General features: G+C 37.5%; 1 protein-coding gene across 5 annotated transcripts in view; it reads right to left on the reverse strand.

Moving 5' to 3' along the window:
• The window catches only part of COL14A1 (collagen type XIV alpha 1 chain), a 125,529-nt gene that overhangs the window by 35,864 nt on the left and 65,151 nt on the right, over window positions 1-24,514 (reverse strand). For all 5 annotated transcript variants that reach the window (XM_064442169.1, XM_064442171.1, XM_064442172.1 and 2 more), the window contains 15 exons: window positions 23,911-24,040; window positions 22,740-22,862; window positions 21,176-21,325; window positions 20,382-20,498; window positions 18,368-18,514; window positions 16,024-16,098; window positions 14,555-14,694; window positions 13,195-13,318; window positions 12,019-12,162; window positions 9,858-10,022; window positions 8,293-8,331; window positions 7,938-8,076; window positions 5,545-5,687; window positions 4,511-4,620; window positions 3,370-3,528 (listed from right to left, as the gene is read on the reverse strand). In XM_064442169.1, the coding sequence (XP_064298239.1) occupies window positions 3,370-3,528; window positions 4,511-4,620; window positions 5,545-5,687; window positions 7,938-8,076; window positions 8,293-8,331; window positions 9,858-10,022; window positions 12,019-12,162; window positions 13,195-13,318; window positions 14,555-14,694; window positions 16,024-16,098; window positions 18,368-18,514; window positions 20,382-20,498; window positions 21,176-21,325; window positions 22,740-22,862; window positions 23,911-24,040 (1,905 nt within the window). The remainder of the gene's footprint in view (window positions 1-3,369; window positions 3,529-4,510; window positions 4,621-5,544; window positions 5,688-7,937; window positions 8,077-8,292; window positions 8,332-9,857; window positions 10,023-12,018; window positions 12,163-13,194; window positions 13,319-14,554; window positions 14,695-16,023; window positions 16,099-18,367; window positions 18,515-20,381; window positions 20,499-21,175; window positions 21,326-22,739; window positions 22,863-23,910; window positions 24,041-24,514) is intronic.

Genomic DNA, 24,514 nt, shown 5'->3' on the forward strand with positions numbered 1-24,514 from the left:
TATGTGCATACTAAATAGAGAGGGGGATGGAACAGAACATCCTGTTAATTTAACCCCACATGTTAAAAAATGTGAGGAACTGCTAGAGATAGAACTCTCTTTGGTTTTGCTCCCATTATTATTTGCAGTGGCATTATTTTAACACTAGAACAGAGGAGTGAATTTAAAGACTTTCTTAAAACTGCGTTGCTTCTAAAGCTGTTAAAATAAACTACATATGTGCATGTTCAGTTTTTCCTCCTTTTTTTTTCTTATACAAGTGCATCTAATATGATGGCTTATAAGGCAACATATTTTAAACAAAAGAATGCTTTCATATGCATAGAAATTCTTATCTGCCAGCAGATTAGCTGTTTTGTAGGTATGCTGTACTACAGATGCAGATACACATGAGGTGACCCCATGCTAAACGCCTTAGCTGAAGTGCAGCATGAAGGCAGCTTTTGGACCTTTGGTTTGGCTCCACAAAGGTCTATCTTGAGTACAACAAGTCTGTGGCTTTGGCTACGTCAAATGCAAGCTGGCTCCATGTGGAGCCACTTCGATGCCTCTTCACTACACGTCCCAAAGCTACTAATTCTGGGAAGACTCATTAGCCTGAGCATGAACATACCACTTTGGGACTCAGAATGACCCTGGGCATTTGCATGATACTTAAGCAATGAAGGCATCCCAGAAAAGGAATGCAGAAACAGCTAAGATGGTTGTGCAGAAAGCAGCTTAGGTTCTGAAGTATTGATATTTTTTCCAAAACACCGTCCATCCCAAGATATTCTGTTATCCTGAACACCAAAAGGTAGATAAGATTGGCTAAATTTATGCAGTCCTATATAGGTATGTATAGGCGTACATTTTCTGTGGATTAGACAATCTAGAGATCCACAGTGATAAGGCATGTTGGTGTAGAATAAAGAGCAAACAGACATTCCCTGAATTGCTGCATTCACCATCCAAATGCTGAATGACTCAGTATTCTTATTCTAAAATATGATGTGGGTTGCTCTGACTCAAGCTAAATAACTAAACAAAGCTTTCTTTGCCACCATTAAACATTTATTCATAATTCTCTATATTCACAGTGATTTTGCCTTCTAAATAACCAGACTTGCAAGCAGAACTAATAATACGGAGAAGTCCGCATGTCCTCATCTGACCAGGCTACAGTTCTGCAAAGATTTCTCAAGATGAGACCACGTCATGCATTACTTTTTTTAACAGTACACATACACAGAGGTAAACAAGTTAAATTTAAAAGAAAAGGAAACATCAGCAAAGAAAAGGTTTGTAAATTGTAAATAAACAATATTTTAAAGCTGGACTTTTCCATTAAATCCCACTGAAGGAATAAAGAACGTTACTTGCTGCATGTCACAGTCAGGTTTCATTGCTCTAGCTGGCTGGAGTGTCTAATCCAGAGGTGCCTCACTACTAAGGGATGTTAAAAGGGGTAGACACCTTTAGCCTAATCCCGCTTTTGTCCTACCTATCTCTATTTCTGCCTGTTCATTGAACTGTTGCACACCATATGCATTGATGGGAAAAAACTGTGGTACAATCATATTCCCTCAAAATTGAAAGGTTTTGCAAAATGCAGGTGATTGCACTGGATTTGTTTATTAAAAAACAACATACTAAAACCATTCTGACAACGTTAAACTGTGGATGTTTTTTTCTGACTGTATTTGCATGGAACACTTTTATCCCAAAATAAGTGCCTGCCTGTTTTTATTTTATGTAATAAGCATCTCTAAGATGAAAGCATTTAATGAAAATACAGCTGATGAAAAAAGAACTTTTCAGAACTGTCAACAAACCCCCATTTTCATATAAATTCAGAACAATTTTCAAAATGTTTTGCAAAAAGGTATTTTTGTTTCATGCATGCCTTCATGAACCTCTTAAACCCTTGTGCTTCATTAGACATCACTTGTGCCACCGTTGGAAATAGAATGCTGGGGTTTATTCTGTCCCAGTACCTTCACAGTTTTAAGTCATACTTCTAACTTACAGTCTCCTAGCTTCCAATTACTTTCACATCAGGGACTTCCTGACCCAGATTTGTTAACAACCAATATTTCCCTTTCATTCATTTGTCCAGGCTTCCCTACAATCTATATAAATATTTAGCACCTACAAAATTCTATGGCAAGGAGCTGCACTGCACTGATCCTGTTGTGAGAAGAACCTCTACCCTGCCTCCTACTAGCTTTCTTTGATGTCTTCTAATTTTTGGAGTAGCGAAAGCCAACTCATTCATGCCTTAAATGTGGCTATTCACACAAGTTCTACTTAATAGGAATAAAACGTGCAGAATGGAGACTTTAAAAAATGGTATTTGGGTGCTTTCTTGACCTGCTTTAATTTGGTATATGTGGTAATACTTGAAGACAGTTAAACAGTACTACAGAGTAAAGAATTTTCATCTTCAGCTACACATTTGTAGTCAATATACATTTATAGTCTTACATCAGTTTTACAGTTCATTTGAACAAAACCAAATTTTTCAGCGAGTGGGCAGTCTGCCTTCTCTTTTATAGATTCCTGGGTTTTAACAAAAGACACCATTTCTTTCCACTTCTCTACAAAGCCTTCTCTAATTCCAAGATTTCCTAAGTTTGCCTTTTTCTGTTTCTATTGGAATGTGACTACAAAGGTTTCTCTGTGCAATTGTCTTTACAGGCTTGATATAATTATTATCCATAAGTCTGAGGCTAAATACTCTTTTTTGTACATAGAGATATATTCTGATGCCTTTTTTTTTATTGAACAAGAGTATTTCCATACAGTAGCAAGTAAATACATTTTTCAAACCTTATTCCTATTCAAATCCAGCCCTGAGTTCAAGGTTCATGTTCTCTGCTAACCTCATTCTAGGGTCAAGAAAGTTCAAAGAAAATTAGCATGCAAGGCAGGGGCTTTGCGGGGGGGCCATCTGTGTCAAACCAGTTCAATTATTTAATGAACAGACAGTGAGCTTGAGGGCAAACAAAGAGTAAGAGGGATTAAGAGACATGGGTAATAATTATCACTCAAAACAAAGTTTAACTGATTCCAGGCAATCATTGTATTACTCTGCGTAATGAAGTTTGGAACACAAGTCATACCTGAATGTATTGATTCTATTCACATACATGTTTGTGAGTAACGTGAACAATGATGACCTAGTGATTTCATTTATTAAAACAATAAAAAGTAGATTTTGCTCAAGTTGACAACTACTGCAGGCTTTTGCAGAATTTCTGAAATGCCGGAACTTTACTGCTTCAAATATAAGTTTACTCTGCTTCAACTTAAAACTAACTGCAAAGACCGCAAACACATTTTTAAGGTATTTTAAATGGTTTAAAGAATTTTTCTTGTTCTACTCACTGGCGCAGAGTTGTCCCTTGGTCCTCTGGATCTGACCATTCTCCCCAGCACTTCTATGCCATCAGAACTAATATTCCCTGCTGCATTAATGGTCTTCTCGCTCACTTGCTTGCAGTCAATAATTATTTTGGCTGTAGTCTTACTGATAACAACATGCAACTAAGCAAAAGAAAAGATGCTTTAACATACAAAGGAGCACATAGGATATATTAATTTATTGGGAGAAAGGGGTATTTTTGAAATGAGCTCCTAACTCCATGTCTGCTATCAAAACTCAGAGAATAATCCATAGCAAATAATCTAGATGAGCTCTTGTCTTGGTTTCGGGTGGGATAGAGTTAATTTTCTTCATGGTAGCTAGTATGGGGCTATGGTTTGGATTTGTGCTGGAAAAAGTGTTAATAATGTGGAAATGTTTTAGATGTTGCTAAGTAGTGCCTATACAGAGTCAAGGACTTTTTCAGCTCCCCACGCTCTGCCGGGTGCACAAGGAGTTGGGAGGGGACACAGCCGGGACAGCTGACCCCAACTGACCAATGGGATATTCCATACCATATGACGTCATGCTCAGCATATCAAGCTGGGGGAAGAAGGAGGAAGGGGAAGGGTGGAGGTTCGGAGTGATGGTGTTTGTCTTCCCAAGTAACTGTTCCACAACAAATATGTGCTACAATCCCAGCACTACTTCATCTGCTTTTGGAAAGAATATTACGAGTTCCCTAATAGCAAAGAACATTTTGACATGGCATACCCCTTAAAATATGTACAAAAATAATAATTCTGGACAAAAGAAGGACTTTTTTTCTGGACTTTTCATTTTGAGTGGCATTTCCAATCCAAACCTTAAAGTAAAAGCCAATGTATTTCTAAATTACTTTTCAAGGCAAGTATCTTTAATCAACTCTAAAAGATAGACACAAAGCATGAGATGAAAGTTCATCACGTCAGCTTCAACACAAAAACTACGATTTGTTTAATGTTAGTTCAATATTACAAAGAAACTTAAGACAGTTTGGTAGGTAATTCTGAATATGCAAAATACATTTGTTTTGGCAGTAGTTGACCACATGAAAGATTTCAAAACATGAAAAATTCCCAAACCTTTATTCAGAGTGCTTTTCTTCCTATTACCATTACTAACCTTATGAAAACTTCCATAAAATATCTTCCTTATTTCAGGACCTTCAAAAGTCACAGTTTGAAAATCTCCTTTGTAGTCATAGTTAAAGAAAGTCAGAGTTTTACCACCATCTGTGTGAGAATAAAAATAAGGGCTCTGTGTTAGAGGAAGAAAAGGCCTGATACATTACTTGAAAGGGTCAATTTTGTGTTCAACAAAGAAGACCAAAGATGTCATATCAAATGTTACTAAAACACATTCGTAAGTGATATACACTGGCCCAGAAGATGCTTTTTCCTGGTTTGACAGGAAGGATGGGCCAATAGCTGGGAGCCTACCTCACCCATGTCTACCTAATCCTACTCTCCCACTAGTTGTCTGTGGGACTTGGACAAGAAAAGGATGCATGGATCCTCAAGCCAGCTAAATGCCTCATTCCCACCTATTTCAAGGTGACGCATCTAAAAATGTCTAGGAAAGATAGAAAGATAATTACTAATAGATCTCCCAAAATTGGAAGCTTTGAAGAACAGCTATCATAGTATCTACATCTTTTCAACAGTAAGTATGGAAACCTTCTAAATTATAATTCGTATTTTACAACTGTGGAAGTCAAATGAAGTAGAAATGAAAAAATCATCAAGAATTCATGTCTCTAGCTCTAAGTCTGCTATCCACCAGACTGCATTGCTTCTACATACACTGTACTGTCAGTATCACTGGCATCTATCAAGATACACTCTGTCAGAACCAGATTCAGAGCAGTAGAAATTTTAAAAGCAAATGAGCACCTCCCTTACATCGATTTACATCTAGCACAGCTCTTTGGATTTCCGTATCATTCCTCCCAGTTTAGAGCAGTATAATCAAATTTTTAATCTATTTCCAAATTAAACTCAGTTTAACTAAATCTAAACCACATCCATTAGAGACTATCACCTTCCAGATTCAGGTAGTTGTTCTGGCAGCAGATTAAAACATTGGCAATAATAAATCTAGGCACAGAACAAATCATTCATATGGTTAAAGTCACTGATAAAACACAAAATACATACTATCTAAAATAACTCCAACCAGTGGTTCATAGGCTTCATTTAAAATCTCCCAAAGAGCAAACGGCTCCTGAGGTGTGTCGGGGAGTATACGAAAGAGAAACGTAATGGTGTAATCAGAAGGGAGACCTTCAGGATGCAAATACCTGTAAGAGAAATAATGTCTTTTAAACTGAAACAAACATTAAATCTGGTGATTTATCCACCAGATGTTCACTTAACATGCTTTCTATGTCTTTGGAAACCAAGACTGAGAAGCAATATGAATAAGCATTTGCAAAATCTACTCAACTTGATAACCATCAGAAGAATACATATGAAGAAAGAAGTTATTTGCCTTTAATTGCCCTTAATATTTTCTTTTTTTAATTTGAAGATCAAATCACAGGTCAGTTTGAAGTAAAGCTGAAATTAATGATATTAAAAGCTTTTAAAAAACAGTAGCCACTCACAAGACATTTGCTATTGGTCTGATTTAACAGACAATGAAAATAGAAGTTGCTTGGAAGACCAGTCTCAACAGACATGTCCTTTGTCATTAAACCATTACTAATGGAGCAAAATTAGGAGTGACAGACTGTTATGGGAAGCATTATAAGTTATAGGAATGTAGTTTAATCATTTCAAAGCCAATTTATAAGGAAGTTAAGTCAAAACATATCACACATACAGAAATACAATCTGTTCTCCTAGAATTTTTTCAGAAGAGAGAGGAAGTTTATGATACAAAAGTAATATGTTACTTTATGCCATTTCCTAAAATTTATTATTTAGTACTTCCAATTTAATTTAACTGTTCGTTGTCAAATCCCAAAGTGGGACATTTGGACAAGGGTCTGAAGCAACTGACTGTGTTTTGGAAATGTTCATTAGCCTGATTCCTTAAAGTCATAGCAAAGGGATCTGAAAGAAGCCTGAAGAGGTTATTTAATCAATTTCTTCTCCCCAGATATGATCCATTCCTTCTAAAGTGTTTCTGGCACATACGTACATGTATAGATATGAATCATGCTGGAAAAGGAGTTAAATGTTATATATAATCAATATATTCAATATATTCTGCACAGTGTCTGTGGATGATCAAACATGATGTTACACTGCACATTTCCCATAGAGAAAAGAGGTATAAGAAAAAAGCCATACAGTATGCCTATTTTATGAGGAAAATTCAATAAGCAGTGTGGGGCAAACACAAGATTTGGAGATACAGAGCTCAGAAAGGAGAAAAACACTAATGGCATTGAGTGCACAGATGAGATGACAAAAACAAGTGGTATTATTCAGACATACCTGTAGATCGGCAAGAGAAAGGTATTCTTTGAACCATGAAAGGGAGTGAAAGCCTAATGAAGCAGTAAGATTGGGCTGGGGTGGCAGCTAGAACAGAGCACATAAAGGCAGCAGATCCAAGCAGAAAGAAGCAGAAAGGGAAAAAGAAGTAAGAAATGCTAATTCCTGGAAATTTCAGTCCATCTCGATCCAGGAAGAAACTAAACATGGAGAATGTGGAACAGCTCCAAGTTTAGCTCTAACTGGGACACAACAGGATAATCACACAAAAAGACCAAGATGGCATCTAATATAAACCTTAAAAGTAATTTCCCAGTGTTTTTCTTTCTTGTTTATCTCAGCCAAAGAATACTTTTTGTTACATCTTCCCATGTTTAATCCAGAAGGGCCACAGCTTTTCTCTGGTGGGGGACTGGACTGAGAGGAACCAAACACAACATGCACCCTGTTCATAGAAGAAATGGAGAGTTTCCATCACTTTCCCTCTGAGGAATGACTGTAGAAGTCTGATGGGAGGTTTCTTCATTACCTCCTCCATATCTCTCCCAGTTCAGTCACAAGGACTGTGTCCTATGTCCTGTCTCCCAGGAAGATACTAGATGGTGTTCACACAGACTCACTTCAGCATTAGGAGATAACCTTCCTTTGTAATCAGTCAACGGACATAGATTGAAGTAAAAGTGACTGAGGATAGATAAAACAGGTTCTCATTCTGACCCCAGCTTCAAAGACATTCGGCACTCTACGAGACTTCAACCTGTATTCCAGAAGCACCTTTCACAAAGTACTACATACTGGAATCTGCCCAGACATAGGCCTACATGAAATTGTTAGGTGTTAAACTGGCACAAGCCAGACACTGGTGCATGTGAGAAACCCAAAATAGCCAGTGGGCTTACCTACTTTTACCCATAACTGCTATTTTTGAATGAAACTGATTGAGGACTCAGGACACCAAATGCTTTTTCTATTCCTTAGTATGATGTAGATACACACTAGCACCTCTCCTCTTCTGACATGTAACTACCGGTCCCTGAAATTAATAATTGCCTGCACTTGACAATTACCTTCATGTGTTTTATGAATATTTATATGTCAATACATACTTGGTAGGCTGGGATACGAGTGCATCCTTGTGCAGTCTGTAACACGGGTAAACATTAAATGTACCAGGTTCCATTGAAACCCCTTCCACAGCTGAAAACTCCTTTTCAACCAAACCAAACATTTCCATCATTTTAAATCCTGGAAGGTATCAAAATACAGATTCTATTAATTTAAATTAATACCTCATTACAGGAAACAAGAAAAAGCCAAAGACAGTTGCATCCAAGAGTTTCATATCACCATCTGTTTAACAGCTGTTAGCATAGATGGAAATTTATTGCCTAATATTGTGAAAAACAGGTAGTGAAAGTGATTCCTTAAATCAGGAACAAAAAGAACACAAAAGTACTGTACCTGCAAAATTGTTGCCATCTTTAACTACCAATGGGCAGGCTGGAAAAGAAGGAAATATATATTTAAGGTTACAAGAGATGTCCCACAGGGTCAGAACCATGACCCACTCAGCCCAGTACTCTAATCCCAAGAGCAGCAAAAGGAGATGCTGTTTAGGAAGGGCATGCAAACCTAGCCACTTTCTACTCCATTCAGTTGATGCTCCTCAGGATCCACAAGGGTTGTAGCAAAGATGTTAAAGGGTACATCCCTGTGTTCCATATATTTATTATTCATTATTATCCATTATTCCATAATATCCTTTCATGCATCTGTGGTTCATGAATGTATAATCCTTCTATGAACCTGCCTGTACAACCTCTTGTGGCAACAAATTCACTTCCTGCTACATTAAAAAGTATGTCTTATACTGGGTTTGAATCAAGTGCTCCCCAGTTCTCGATTTGTGAGCTTCTCCAGTCTACCTCCATCTCAGGTTCAATTACTTTAGCTGGCATTCTCTGTACCTTTTCAAACTCCACAATAGCTTTAATAAGCAACAGGGACCAGAACTGCACACAGTTCTTAAGACGTGTGCGCACATTTTAAAGAGCTGTAATCTGGTTTGTATTTTAGTTCTGGCTGGGAAGAAAGCACACTAATCTCTTCCAGGAAAGGTGCCCTGGGAAATCAATAAGCCTAGAGGCAGGGTGTCAAATATGGCACCCCAGGATATTCATATTCGGAGATCACTTTTGGAGTAGAAGAACAAGTGACCAATAAATGCTACTGTTTAGTATTCTCAATGTTCAAAATTCTTTCACTGAAAGAAGAGTTTATGGTCAAAACCTAATAATCAATGAGACACAAGCAACCTATTTGTGTTCACCAGCTCTGATAACTCAACAGTCCTATGCACAAGGACTCCTTACAGTCACAGATGATTCACATCAGCTATACACTGCCGACCTCCTGGTTTAAATATAAGGAAACATCTTGAGGGCACACACCTAAAAGCATGTGAATTATTGACCTCTAACCATTAGGTGCTGTTCCAGAATGTCTTTCCCTTCCCTCTCATAAAGAGTCTGAAGTGTAGCATTTTCACAGATTTCAAAGAGTTTGGGTATGTTTTATGCTTTTCCTTAGGCTACAACTCTTCTACTTTCTTCTCTGATAATACAAACATTACTAATTAGCTCTCCATTAATAAATTAACCATGTGATTTGAGTAATATTGAATGTAGCTAACTGTACTCTTACAGATGGTTAAAGTAGCCTAGAAAACAACATATAATTAACTTTCTATGACTAAATTCTGAACCATTAACAACGTTTCACATATGAAATAAGTTTCTGACAACCAATGGCTGTATCCTGGATTTATAGGAAACAACCATTAATTATTTTGAAGTCACGACACCTTAATTTCCTTAATCTTTCATTGAAATAACATTAGAGTTATAATATCTACAGTAAATTATTTTAAAAAGATCAAGAATACCTCTTAATAGAAAATTAATAGTTACAAACCACCCAGTATTTAGCACTTATTTCAGAAGCAAGTATAAGTCAAAATGGCTAACTTGCTGATGCGGTTTCACAAACAAAAGTGATCAGCTCATCTTCAATCTTTGCAAAGGCATCAAAGTCATCCACAAAGAAGACATGTCTTTCACTGGGCTTGCTGCCAATATTAACTAACTCTGAATAGTCAGCATCAGCTACTCCAATAGCAAAAAAGCTGAAACCTGTAAAACAAAAAAGAACACACTTGTGGGTCACTCATTTACAGGGTGGAAACACACTACGAACACAACTGTATGTGCACTGGCTCCTTTCCTGATTAAATACAAAGGTGGAAATTTTATTATTATACTATAACACAAGAAAATTCATGCATGTAATCTAAAATAAAGGTAATAACATTCTTTGTGACACATTTCTTTTGGGTATTCATGCTTAATCAGTTAAAGTTAAGGCTTAAGTGTTTTCTTGAAGGCATATAGAACTACTGAGTAGTTTAAAGTTTTAGCACATGTTTAAATGCTTTTCTAATAGAATGCCATACTGTACTACACACAAAAATATCCATGTATCAAGTATATTATAAATACAATGCACAGAAATTAATTTCCTGTAGGTCTTTTACAGATCTTGTTCTATACCAGATATTAATCAGACTTTTCAAGCCACTGCTGCCTCATGAGTGAACACTGAAATTAATGCATTCTCATTTCATCAGCAACTTAACTGCAGTGGTTGAATCTGTTTATAAATTCTGCATTAATATATTTCAAAATTGTAGTCTGACTTCAAAGATTTAAATGAAATGGGAATTGTATCCTGTATGTTTGAGGAGCAGCAAACTAGCTAAAAGCTTTTCAACACATTCCTTTCCATAAAAGATGAAGAGCAAAACCTGTCTACATCAGGCTGAATATTGTTAATGGACATACTCTTCTTGCATGGCTCAGTCCCAAATTTACTCCAGTTAAGCAATATTAAGTTTGAACGAGGCCCAAGGGCATTCATCACCTTCTGTGGAGCTTTTAGCTTAACAAAACTTTGTCTTAATATATTGTAACAAGAACTTCATGTCTCATCCAAGATCAGCACCTCTTCATGCCCATCTCTATCACAGATGCAAGTCAGTACCCACTCCAACCTTCCTGCAGCCTAAGCGTACAGCACACACAAAAGGAAACAGGAGAGAGGAAATCAGTTGTCCCAGGTGACACATTCCTTGGGTCAGCAACTGAACCCCACCTTACGCCGCCTCCTCTCAAGGTCGTTGCCAGTCTAACAGTTAATAATGCGACTGCAAGTCTTTCCTAACAGTTGAACATTTTTTGTTCATCTTGAACATAGACTCCAATTTAATCACAAACATGGGGTTTTCTTGATTGCTACTTAAAACAAGTTATGCATGCTTTAATATTTTGTGATATGATTTTATTTAGGAAGGCACTGCACTCAGCATCTAGCAATAATACAAACAGGCAGCCAAGCTCAACGATTGCACTGAGTTTCAGGAATCAGTAATACACACTGGTAACTTCATAGCTGCCAAAGCCTAAAGGCAAATAAAAAAAGCACAAATGAAATTTCTTTTTAGATCTCCTCACATGGAAAGGATGATAACTTTTTTCTTCCATCCTTTCGTTTTGTCCCATGCGGCACACTGTGCCCTTCGGGTTTTGATACAGTATCAGATATTTCTACAACAACTAACCCAGTTCTTATGCTTAGACTCAACAACACTGTATAGCTCTAAAATTGGTGGTTTAAAAAAAAATTGCTAAAGGTAATTAGTGTAACATGAGAGCAGATCAGAACCAGTAAAGGAACATATGAAAGAATTTTCAATGGATTTCTCGTATAGAAAACAGAACAGATCAGTTTGCTGGTAACCATAAGACTATGCTTCATAGATGACAGTCCAGATTCTCAATATCATATCCCCTAAATTCTTCATCATGGAAGCAATTCATTGACTACCACATGATTTTACTGCCAACAAAATTAAAAATAGCATTAATCACAAAAAAAACCACCAATCACAAAACCCAGAATCTAACCATATCCTAGTGGTATTCTGAGTTTCTCAGCATTTACTGTCTGTTTTCTTTAAACTTGGAAACCTTCCTGGAGCAAAAGTTACCCTTATCTCATGCCCATACTTATACAGTTATAATTAATGAAAAAAAGGAAAATGTGAATAGTTCTTAGAACTACACATTTTACCATCTAGTTGCATTTCTCTGGAGACTTTGTTCACATCGTCCTGTGATCGCCCATCAGTAATGACAACCAAAACCTTTGGAATGCCCCTCCTCATGCCTGCCTCTCCAGTAAACAAGACTTCTCTCGCGTGTTTAATCGCTTTGCCTGAAACAGAAAAAAAATTACAACATACTTCCACTGTGACATAGATCCAGTTTCTATTGGCTTCTCATATCATGTTAGACATCGATAAAAAGAGAAAGCTGTTGGGTCCTGAGTAGTCTGTAATTAGGGCATTCTGTAGTTATTAAAATCGAGATTTAGAGAAGCTTAATTTTGATCCTAACCTTTAAGAATTTGATGGCTTCAGCCATCAAATCTGAACCATTTCTTCAGTCCAGAAGGTGAAGTTCAAGAACATGACATATGTGGGAAAGGGTATTCTGTGCAGGTTAGAGATAACAAAACTGTCCTGTACGGGCTTGTAGTGCACAGTCCAGGCAACAACTGAAAGTGCCATTGTAGCATTTTCTTGAGTAAATGGAAACGTGTTATTTTGATACTACTGAGACTGGATGCAATGCAACAGCTGCAAGAAATTTCTGTGCTGTCTGAGAATAATAAAACATATGGTTTCCAACTAAAACAGATTTTAACCCTTTTAGGACTCATCTTTAATTTCTTCACAACAGAGAGCTATCTTAAGGGATTAATTAAAATGTTACTACATTCAGTTAACAGACATCCCCCAGCCCAGTCTTAAACATACCACCGAGGCTTAACTGTGTTGGCATATAGCCAGACAGGCCCTCCACTCTGTCCACTGTTTTCTACAAGCTCTGCAAGCTCCCTCCCACTTTTCCACTTGCCAAGCTGACTTCATCTTACTCCCCATTCCCCGTTTCACAATCCCCAAAGTCATTCACTTCTGCCTAGCTGCCTCTCTCCCTTCCTCCCTGAACCTTGACATCTCTGTTGGTCAGAGGGGTGGATACCCAGCAGTAGGGGGTGAAGGGTGTAAACTGCAGATTACAAAGACCTTCGAACTTCAAAGCCCAACCTTTCACCTCCAGTGTGGAGATACCATGTTCTCACTGTTTTTGCAATGATATATTAAACCACTTAGCAAATGGGAAAGAAATACCGCACAGAGAGCAGCAGGGTGAAAATCTGCATCATACTCACGACCTTTCTCACCTGTTTTTGTATTTCCTCCTTTGTAGGCTATTTGCTGGATAGCTTCAAGAAGAGTCTCTTTTGTTTTGTATGCATTCAATTTAAATTCTGTCCTGGGATCATCACTGAACTGAATTATTGCCACCTGTGCACACAGAAGATGTGTTCATTACTAAAGCACCACCCAGTGTATAAGCAAAAAATAAGTGATTCGGTGCATTTCAAACAAGGATTGATCTTAGAACTTTGCTTCATCCTTAAATTGAAGCCAGATTTTTTTTTTCTCTTTAAGAAGCTTTCACTAAATAAAGTTTAATTTTACTCTCTGCAGCCTTGGCAACCACCTAACACTTTCTGGTTTCATTTTGCAGCAAACAGGATGAGAGAAGTAATACCCACTTTGGCAAAAGCACTCTCAATTGACCCCAAAAGCAAAAACCTAGTTCCAGCTGCTCACACGTGTACAGTTACTCATACACAGAACTGCAGGGACTTCATTTGGTCTCTATGAATTAATAACCGCACATAGTAACTTAAGTTAGAGAGCAATACTGAAGCAAGTAATAGAAAGACGCAAGAACTTATTCTGAAATATTGCTTCTCCCAAATATGATGCTGAGTCCTGACCTTGTATTTCAATACTATACACTAAACACTGTAACTCACAGAACATATATTGGACTTCATATTCTGTAAGTGGTGTCCCTGATTTGGAAGGAGCTATTTATATGTTTAAGCTTAAGCTTGTGCATGCGTTTCTGAAGCATCATCGACTATTTTCTGGGAAAACAGCTATATAGCAAGAAACAGTAAAAACTGAGCATTCTTCAGGGTTTGAACATGTTAAAAATAATTTTCAATGCTATTCCAAACTGCATATTACACAGGTAACACTTAAAACAGTAGTATATTTTCCAATAATCTTTTCTGGAACAGATTCAAGCATCTCTCTAAACAAATGCATGAATAGAATAATCATTGCAAATACTATATTTAATTTCAAGCACTGTAGATTCTGTGGAGCATGTGGTTTTAAATAAATTAACCTTTATTTTCCTTATGTCATTATTAGCTTATTTAGAAATAAACACCACAGTGAGTTCAATACCAAAAACATCAACACAACTTAAATCTCCTTAGAATGATTTAGAGGAGACTGAAATGGTACTTAGCCTTCATGCTAGCAGAATTCATATCACGAATTGCACCATATGGTGAGTATAAAAGAAGATATTGAAAAAAATGCTGTCCTAAAGCAGTTTATATTTTCAAAAGAACTGTGAAATTATGTCAATCACTTTTTGATTCATTTCGCTTCTGGTGCTAGTCTCAAACACCCTATCAAGTCCATGCGCCCTCTGTCTCTCTACGTGCCAATTACCTGCGTTCCATCAGGACCAATCTTATCCAAAGCTCCAACAGTGCTATAGAGAAAGCTAATTATTTTATTGAAATTGTCGTCTCCAATACTCCATGACCCATCCACCAGGAACGCTAGGTCAGCTTTGGCTGCTTTGCACACTGAGAAAGAAAAGCAAATATTTTGGAATTAGAGCAATGCCTCAGCTCCTCATGAAATCTCAAATCACTTAAGAAAATGCAACTGTCACGAAAAGCCCTTGTTTAATGCTAGTTAATAATGCTTTAGCAAAGAGACCTGCTGGCATTCAACTTCAGTGCAGGTATAGAACTAGCCGAGCTCTGCAAGGGGTGAAGAGTCTGGACAGACCCTGTCACAGAATACACTTCAAGGCCATAATGGTTCTTTAAAATCTGGCTAACCATTTTTATTTAGGCTCTTAAGTAGAGTCACACATGAACTTATACAGTCCCAGACTCCTAGCATGACACAGTAAGCAAGATGAGAAAATCTCGACTGCGGAGGTTCAAAGTGGGAAACCAGTCCATTCCAAAAGCTACCCTAAGCTCTGTAGTGCCTAATGCTCACCCCTTTAACTGCACTATTTAGGAGCAACACACGTTTCCCCCATCTCATCTTGTTCCAGCACGTCCTTATGCAAAATGGCCTGCAGAGCTGTACACTGCCTGACACAAGTTGTTCACTCTTTCATGGGAACTGGGAACCTTCAACACTACAGAATACAAGTCTGTTGCTTGGCACCAGAAAAAAACCAGTCTCAAAGCAAAGTTATGTTTTTCAACATATTTCATCTTGAAGAAAAATGTTCATCTAAATACAGAAAATGGCACAGAAAGATATGTACCTGTATTTCTCATTTACTGTTGATTACTCCTTGGATTTAAAAAAAAAAAATCTGCTGCTATGCAGTTCTAAAACACACACACAAGGGGTTTTTTTTTCGGTACTTATGGATTAAATTCTCAATTACTATAAGCCAGTTTGGTACTTGTTGACAGATTTGACCCCTCAGTCTGCAACAATAATGCTCCCCTTACAGAAATTATTATGAGACTCTGTGCAAAACACTACATGCTCAAATGATAAACAGAACTCTAAACTTAAAGAGAGAAGAGACTGAACATGGCCAGCACTCTTCTCATTACCTAAAGCAGACATATTTTTAAAAATCATGCTGCTTTAAAAGTTTAATTACCCTAGGATATCTACTTCAGTTGCAAAATATGTATGGTTTAGGAGTTCTGGAAGAAGAAAATCTCACACATTAACCCTCCTTTCTGCAAACTTCAACAATACAATAATGATGTCAGATTTTTGGTTTATTAAATTTAAACCAGCTGCCTTAACATTGTTGCTGTAGCAAATGCACTTTGAAATCTGATCCCCACAGGTCTAAAATAGTGTCAGAAGCAGAAAAACATGGCATCAACACCTTGAAATTATTATAAACCCACACATGCAGCACTTACCCTCTTTTGCAGGAGGGATTGTAGGTGGTGGAGGTGGTGTTGAAGGCGTCGTTGGTGGTTGAGTTGGAAATGGTACTGGAGAATAAAAGGAAGGAATTTATAAAAATTCTTAAAGGCCCAATATAATCTATATTAAACATTCATCACATCTATATTAAAAATTCATCATCTCTAATCAACTAGTTATGCAGTTGGAGAGGAATGTAGGTGAGCACGTGCATGTAACATCCTCTACTGACCACCTGAAAAAGGACAGTTCTATTACAGAGCAATTAATGGCTGCTCTTAAGTGTGAATGATACAATGATACAACTGAACTACTACTGGAACTGCCCCTTTTTGGGTTTCCCCAGTGTAGCAGACCATGTGGCAGCCCTATTCTTAACCTAGTACCTATAATTCATTTTGTAAAAGGTCACTGTCCTTCTTTCTGGCCACAACCAGTCCTTAGTCACAGAAAGTAGGTCTCAACCCACCTTGGAAGGAACAAGATATTAGTCCTGCAATCCAAAATACAAAGAGACTGCAAAAGCGAGCCAGTGCCTGCACTCAGAGCAGCTCATAACCTGCCCTGATCAAGATTTTCGTGAGTTTGGTAGAAGACCTTGTTATATTTCCAGCTAGAAATGCAGCTCCGACCACAGCTCTACTGGACTGTGCCTTTGTTGCTTGCAGCAACTTCTACGAAGTTACTATGTAGAGTTTCTGAAAAGTTTCTCATCCTTCTCCTGAAAATAAGCTTTGGAATGGCAACCTCCCAGAAACCTAGCTGAATACATGATCACTGCCTGACAGCTTTGCTGAATTGCAAGAGCTCTATTTAGTGCCTTTTAATACAGTCTTGGCTGAATTCTCAGAGATAACGTGCACATGTGTTGACTTCCACAACTGTATCTGAGGAAAAGCTTCCGCTTTCATTCAAGGGCATTTTTTCCAATATTTTTTTTTCAATGCACTTAGCATAAGAAGCCACAGGTGACAGAAAAACCCTCCTTCAAGTAAGACAATACTTGTTATTTCCTATAATATATGTTATGTTTATAGACAATGGATAAAGATGGATACAACAACTTCAGAAAAGGCACCTATCTTTAGGAAAGATTAGCGCAAACAGGATTCATTACGAGCCTCATGTCCACATCCAAGCTGACTCCCACTGCAACTGATGTGGTTTTTCCCATTGGCTTCAACAAAAGAAAGGGCCAAGACTTCAAAACACTTGCAAGAATCTAAGGCCCAGGAGCTCCATGGCCACAGGCAGACCAGGACCAGACTCATTTAGAAAGGGTCACCACTGCAGTAAGCTGACTTGGAAGGCTGCTCTCTAAGCACCAGAATGGTACAAGTTACCCTGGAAGAGTGTTTTCTTCTGAGGTGATACAATAATTCGTCTGCATCACAAACCATCTTCCTCAAATGGACATGTAGGCCAAGGTATGTTCTTCCTGATGTGTCCTAACAACCTGAACTGCAGAGCACACAAAATGCACTCCTCCAAAAAGCAGGAGAAGCTTAGCTTGTTCCTCACTGCTTTGATAATGAGCCCGGACAACTGAGAAGTGGAGTCATGCTCCTGTGCAAGTTTTTCCTATGTGAAACCTTAAGTGTGGGAGGGTTAACTTCAAGAGGAAAATTATAAACATTATCTACCTTGAGAGAAGGGTAGCAGCATTGTGGTGTATAGTAAATATAGTATGAGAAGAAGGGTATCACTGAGATTGAAAATGGGCTTGAAGACGACAGATAATATTAACACATTCACTCTGTTCATCCTGTATTTCGTTCTGCGGTATTCTGAACTCATGAGAGCAGGATCTTGTCTTCATGAACAGCTGTGAGAGGGGTTTTTTGCCTGTCTTGTGTTATGGTGAATAATAAAAAGGGTGTTTCGTTTGTTTTAAAATACATAAGTAGACTAGGTATCAAGGTGTCATTTAACTGTAAATTACTCAGACACTGGTGAAATTTTACTAAATAACAAGAGCTGCAGGATACAAAACCTTTCCTGTTTCTCTGTTTGCTTCATTCTTCTGGATTTTTTTTTTCAAGTCACAGATTTTCAGAGTATCCCCTAGTGGGACTTTTTATGAAGAAAGCCAAACCCTTCTCCCGGTTTCATTCTCATCAAGAAGTCCAATACAGTTGGTGAATGTGAATTCACAAGTAATACACAGCAGTGGTATAAGAATCCCGCACCTCTGTGGAGAAGTCACAATGTAGTTGACAAATTAAGAACTCAGCTAAAGGAAACTGCATAGGAATAGCACATCAGTAGGCAAAGGGTAAAACATGAGAATCAATCAAGCATTATAGCTGCAGCTGAACTCTGATCTATTTTACTCACATGTTGTCTCCATGATGCTTACAGCAGGGCCCTCTATCTCCTGAAGCTGTGTATGAACACTGATTTTGTATTCAGTTCCAGGCATCAACTCAAAGAAACAATGTCTAGGCGTCCCTCCACCAAGATTTACTTCTCGCTTTTTCCCGTCTGGAATTATAAAAGAAACCATTAAAACATTTCTGTACTCTTTTATTGAATAATGTAATTTAAATCTGCAATAAGAAGGGGACATGACAGCAGATGAAGGACAAGTGGTTGACCTAAATTAATAAACTACATGCTGCCTTATTTCTGGAAATACACCTCTGCAGAGGTGTCTCTAACATTTCATCCTTCATACTAAGTAGGAGCTGAGGAATGTGTCAGACATCTGTAGGAAAAAAAAGGTTTGTTTCACCCCATGCACTGAAGTTAATAAAATCCCTAACACTGTCATCAATGGGCTTTGGATCCGGTCCTAAATTATCAGAGTCTAATGAGGAATTGTTGCATTATGTAACTCTATGGTATCCTTTGTCCATGCCTCTAGTTCTCAGAGTCTGTAATGTGCTTAGTAATTGCAAGAGAGACTGAACTAGATATTGTTTTCCAGCTTCCACTAGTAACCACTTAACAAGTTGATTAAGAAATAGTGTTTACAAGGTTCCAAATATAGTTCTGCTGAATTCTGAATTGGAAAACATATTGACAATGGAAAAAGCCTGGGTATTAGAATACCATAAGGAATATTTTAATATTAATAGGAAAACCTTCAGCACAATTCATAACCTGTAGCAGAAAAGTGAAATACAAGCAACCAATCTCACATTTTACAGAGTATATACAAAAAAAAATGCAAAAACAGTAATTCACTGCCAAAGAAAAAGCACCTGATGCTTATCAGGAAGCGTTACATTAGTATGAAAATAATTAATCACTGCCTGAATGAGACACACACCCAATCTGACAATCAAAACTCTTTATGATAGACGTTAATAAGAAGCAATTGTTCACACTTTAGCTCGTTCTGCTCACATTTAGACTCTTTTGGCTCAGTTAAAACAAATCTGGCAATTCTATATGATGAAAGCAGAATGTTGGCTAGCTCCCAGATGAGAAGGAAATCTGTGCAGTCTTGTGCCAGCCAAGATCTCCGCTTTCTGAACAGCTTGTCTGTATTCCAGGCCTCCAAATAAACTGTACCACCATCCATTTGCCATTCCACAGAAAGGTCATTATTTTTTTGCAACCAAATTAGTATTATTTTTCATTATACCTTTGACAGATCCCATTAACTGTTACTAACTGCACTTCTCTCAAGTTATCCAAGCTTTTTATTTGTCACCATTCAAAAGATCACTGAGATCTACTGGGCATAAGAGAGTTAGTCTGCACAAATAGTGACTTCTCCATAACCTCTTCTGGCTCACCTGAAAATTAGTAAGATGGAAGAGGCTGTAATTCACCTCTACACAGTCAGTGCTAAAAGCACCAAGACACTATGTGTTGCTACATAAAAATATCTCATGTTTATCCAGATGAGTAAAATTACTACAGCCTATAATTAACAATCAATGGAATGAGAACAGACAAAACTGGACATTGTTCTGGCTCTGTGAGCATGGTCTGGATTCAATCAGAGCCTCCCCTACCTTTCCACCCTCTTCTCATGTCCATCCTAATCCTTGAGAGTTATCTCAAGGTTTGTTTACAATCTTAGATGTATTCAGTTCATCCTTTATCCATCTTCCGTCCCTCACACCGGTGAAAAACTCAGGTAATCACCAATCTTCTACTGACAGACAAAACTCCCTCCCATAAAAAGGACAAGTTATCAATATCTGTTTGATGTAAAAGGTCAGGAATGCTACTTCTACCCCAGAAATTTTCAATGTGTACACAACTCTCTTCTGTCCATCATTTCCAGCACTTCAGGAGCCAGTCTACAGGTCTCACTGCATACAATTTCTTAACTTATGCAATTCAGTTCTCTGGGTTAGGCTGTATCTGCATATCAGATGATATAGTAACTTACCCACAAGTGATTCTATAACCACCCTGTATGCAGTAGCATGTCTGTGAAGCTGCCACTGAGCACAGAGACTAGTCATGCGGACTTGAAAGGAATCCAAATTTGTCACACCCAGGTACACTGAAAATCAAATTTAAAAAAAAACTTATATTTATCCCTCTAATAAGACATACAATAAAAAAAATTATAAAAGAATTATAGCAAAATACTTGTGCCAATTCATTTTTAACAAAAAATTTCAAAAGCTGCTTAAAAAATTATGTCAAGAAAATCCAAAACAGGAAGGGAAAAAAAAAGTGAATCTTTAGACCAGAAGTTTAGAACTCAAGTCAATTTAGTTAAGACTAAATAATGAACACTGCTAAAAAATCAGTTGATACAAGTAAATGTAAAAATATTGTTATAACAGCAATATTTCTGTCAAAATCTAATTTAAAATTGAGCTTTAGATATAAAGACTAAATCATATTATATATATGGAACTAAAAAAAATTAAAGACTAAATAGACTTTCCATTAAGGAGATTTAGATCCACTATTAAGCAAATGTTTGGCTTATAAATAACAACATCTGCTTTACAACCCCTGTCTTCCTAATGTCCAGCAGATTATTTTAAAGCCTGATATAGTCTGATAAAGAAAAGAGACTTTTATTTCAGGGAAACAACTTGCACACAACTGAAAATCTTCCACATGAAAATTTATTCAGGGAACTACACAAAGCCATAATTATTGCAAAAAAAAAAAAAAAAAAGAAAAAGGCCTGTAGAGATCTGAACAGCATGAAATCATTCTTACAGGTTTTGGCTACGCCTGTTAGGGCATCACTGAAGCCTGTTGAGTACGAAGCAAATACTTTAACACTGTACTCTGTTCCACTGAAGAGATTTAGAACGAGAATGGTATTAATATCATCCCCTACAAAGGTCTCCAACGCAGGACCAGGAACTGGAAAAAAAGAAAAAAAAAAATCAGAAAATAATTTGTTCATCCATTGAGTTAGCAGGTAGTGAAACCAAATCTTAGGACACATCCAAAATTACATATGCTCCTAAAGTTTTTTTTTTTTTGCCTTTTTTTTTTTTTTTAATCATACAGTAAAAACAAAGATACTCTGCTCAGTCCTTGCATGGATAGAAGCCACAACACACTTGGGAAATTCAGCAGTGGGATTCATTAGGGCAGAGCTAGACACTGGCATCTGTTAAGACCCTTTTGTTCTGCTTCAGTGACTTACTACTGCCCTAAATAGGCAGCCAAAGACCTCCTCAGTTTGATGGTGTGCCAGGACCAATGGGGGGGACAGCAGATGCCAGCAGTACAGTCCCTAAGGGGTTCTTATACAACAGCATCATTTAACACTGGTGCAAAAATGATAATGAAAATAGAAAAGAACTAAACTTTCCCAAATCAAAACTGCAGACAGCTCCTTTGCCACTTCTCTTCATTGTTCTGGATACACTTCAGAAACCAGGCAACAGTACTGTCTTTGGACAGTATTTTAGTCCCTTAACGGTCACATATTTGTGTTTCACTCTGTATAGAGGACCAGGGTTTTTAAAGAAACTTGAAGGAGCTTGTGTACCTTGTATAGCTGCAATGTGCAGGTTGGCAAAGGATGCAGCACAGACAAAATGGGCAAGGAATAAAATGTCAAGTACCTGGGAGGTGCAGAGTGGGACTCTACAATGAGACTAAAGCTTTATACTGTGAGTGGAAGGAAGTTGAAGAACAGGAGGACACAGAAGAGAGGAGCAGAGAGAACAAAGGTATTCTCTGAAATGGAGTGAGTCATGGTAAGATGACATAAAAGGACAGACTGAAAGAGTTGGGTTTGATCAGCCTTAAGATGAGAGGTCTAAGGAGGAATCTTACACTGCCTACACCTACATAATGGGAGGGGGTAGAGAAGACAGAGACAGAATCTCTTCTGTGGCAAATAGGAAGATGGTAAGAGAAAATACGCAAAATTTGCAACACAGGAAATTATGATTAGGTATTAGGAAAGACAGTTTCACAGTGAGGGTAATCAAAAGCTGGAATAGATGCTTAGAGAGGTTTTGAAATCTCCATGCTTGGAGATACCAGTAACTCAACTGGACAAGGTCCAGTGAAACCTGTTCCAAGCTGGCCCTGTTTTGGTCAGGGAGTTGGACCAGATGATCTCCAGAAACCCCTTCCAACCTGCATCATTCTCTGACTATGAAGCTTTCATATTCAAAACCTGAGACACCTAAGTTAATAGCACTTTCAAGGCTGTAACTGCAACTGTTAGATTTCAGTACAAAATTCAGCAAAAGATGATGTCAATTCACTGTGCAGTCAAAAACAAATTAAAAATAAAATCAGTTTAAAAACTCACTGTTGATAGGTTTGTAGACAATCCTGTAACCCATTGTTGGTGACGGTGGGGCATCCCAACTGATACGTAATCTGTTGTACCATTCATCTGAGACACGTAAATTTCTAGGAGCAGACAGGGGTACTAAAAGGAAACCAAACTGAGCTTTTACAAGTTTATCTCATACAGCACATGCATAAAACTCAAGAGATGCACATTAAAATAGCACGATACCCAGTACCCTGAGATTACAGGTAAAATTGCCAGGATGAAAGCTTTCAAACTCATCCTTGCATTACGTCAGTGGATTAATGTTGACATATTTAAGAAAGTTATACCAAATTATACCAAGGATTAATTACGAACCTTGTTCAACAAACAATGAATTTTCAAATTAATTCCCAACTTTGTCCGTACATTTTTTTAAAAGCATAAGACAATTCAGAGATAATTATCTTTTAATTATATAGTTTCTTTCAATCCAAGTGCACTAGAGTTTTTAATCTCTATATTATGCTCTTGTGAATACTTAATGCTTTCAAATGGAATCAAAGGAATGATTTACTGGTGATTCAAATGTCTACACAAATAGCACTTCAATTTAGGCAGACATTACGTAAATTAGGAGAATAATTCAATAAAATTATACTATCATGACTAGCAGTGCACAATGAGATGATTTTTTACCAATATACAGTAGAGAGGGAACTTAAACTATAGCTGAGTAATCTTTTGGTACTTGGTCAGAACTCTAGAGATAATGCAATCACTTTTATAAAAAGTTCAGCAGCATTTCTAACGACCTTTAGGAAGTAATGATCTCACACAAGAAAATCTAACAGTACAATGGTTGGTTTGATAGTATCCCAGCAGGCACTGTTTACTATATTTTCTGCACTTGTTGGCTTGTCCTTGGTGGGCTATCTATCAAGGACTTACCAGCTTTGTTACTCAACAAGTTTCTGCAACCTCACAGTATTTGAATATAAAATAGAATTTGTCAATTAGAAGCAACCCATTGTTTATATATCAATGAACTGAGATTAATATAAAATCTTGAGTCATGTAAATCATGCAAAATAAGCCCACATTTATGCTAAAATATATAACTACAGCCAAGGAAAGAAGGCCAAAAGGGTAAGCCTTCTTTATGCATATCCTGGCCCAAGACAAGCAGAAAGTTTGTACTTACGAGTCTTGCCAGGAGCCGAGACACTGACTCCTTCCCCATCAGAATAGATGGGAGTGATGGTAACTTTGTATTCTGTATCAGACAGCAGAGGCTGAAGCAGAAGAGAGTTTTGTCTCCCAGGCACCATTACCTGGATGGTCAGAAAATGAGAAACAATCAAGTTTAATGACTAGGGCCAAAACCTTTTTATAGCTTACATGTTCTCTGACACCACGTTCCACTAGTATTGCTCTACATCTTGCATTTGTAAATACTTCTAATGCATTACGGTAAAATAAAATAATTAAATTATCCACTCTTAACAGACCTCCTAGTTATACCTGAGTAAAATAAAAAGAAGGTGCCTAAGGGATAATGCAGTTTTATATTAAACCTATGAGCCACTACAGGTCCATAAACCACTGTTACTATATGGACAGTTAGTACTTAAACAATTTTACTCTACAGACAAATCCTATTACTGTATTTATTCTTGACCTGAATGTGATTGTCCAAAGCTATGGCCATTAATAAAGGTTGATTGTTATGTTCTTTGGGGACAGAAAATCCTCCTTCCCTGGGAGGAAGGAAAGTGAATTCAGCAGATGGGGAAGCATGAACTAAC

This window comes from Phalacrocorax carbo, chromosome 2 (genome assembly GCF_963921805.1).
Source record: "Phalacrocorax carbo chromosome 2, bPhaCar2.1, whole genome shotgun sequence".
NCBI classification, from domain to species: domain Eukaryota; kingdom Metazoa; phylum Chordata; class Aves; order Suliformes; family Phalacrocoracidae; genus Phalacrocorax; species Phalacrocorax carbo.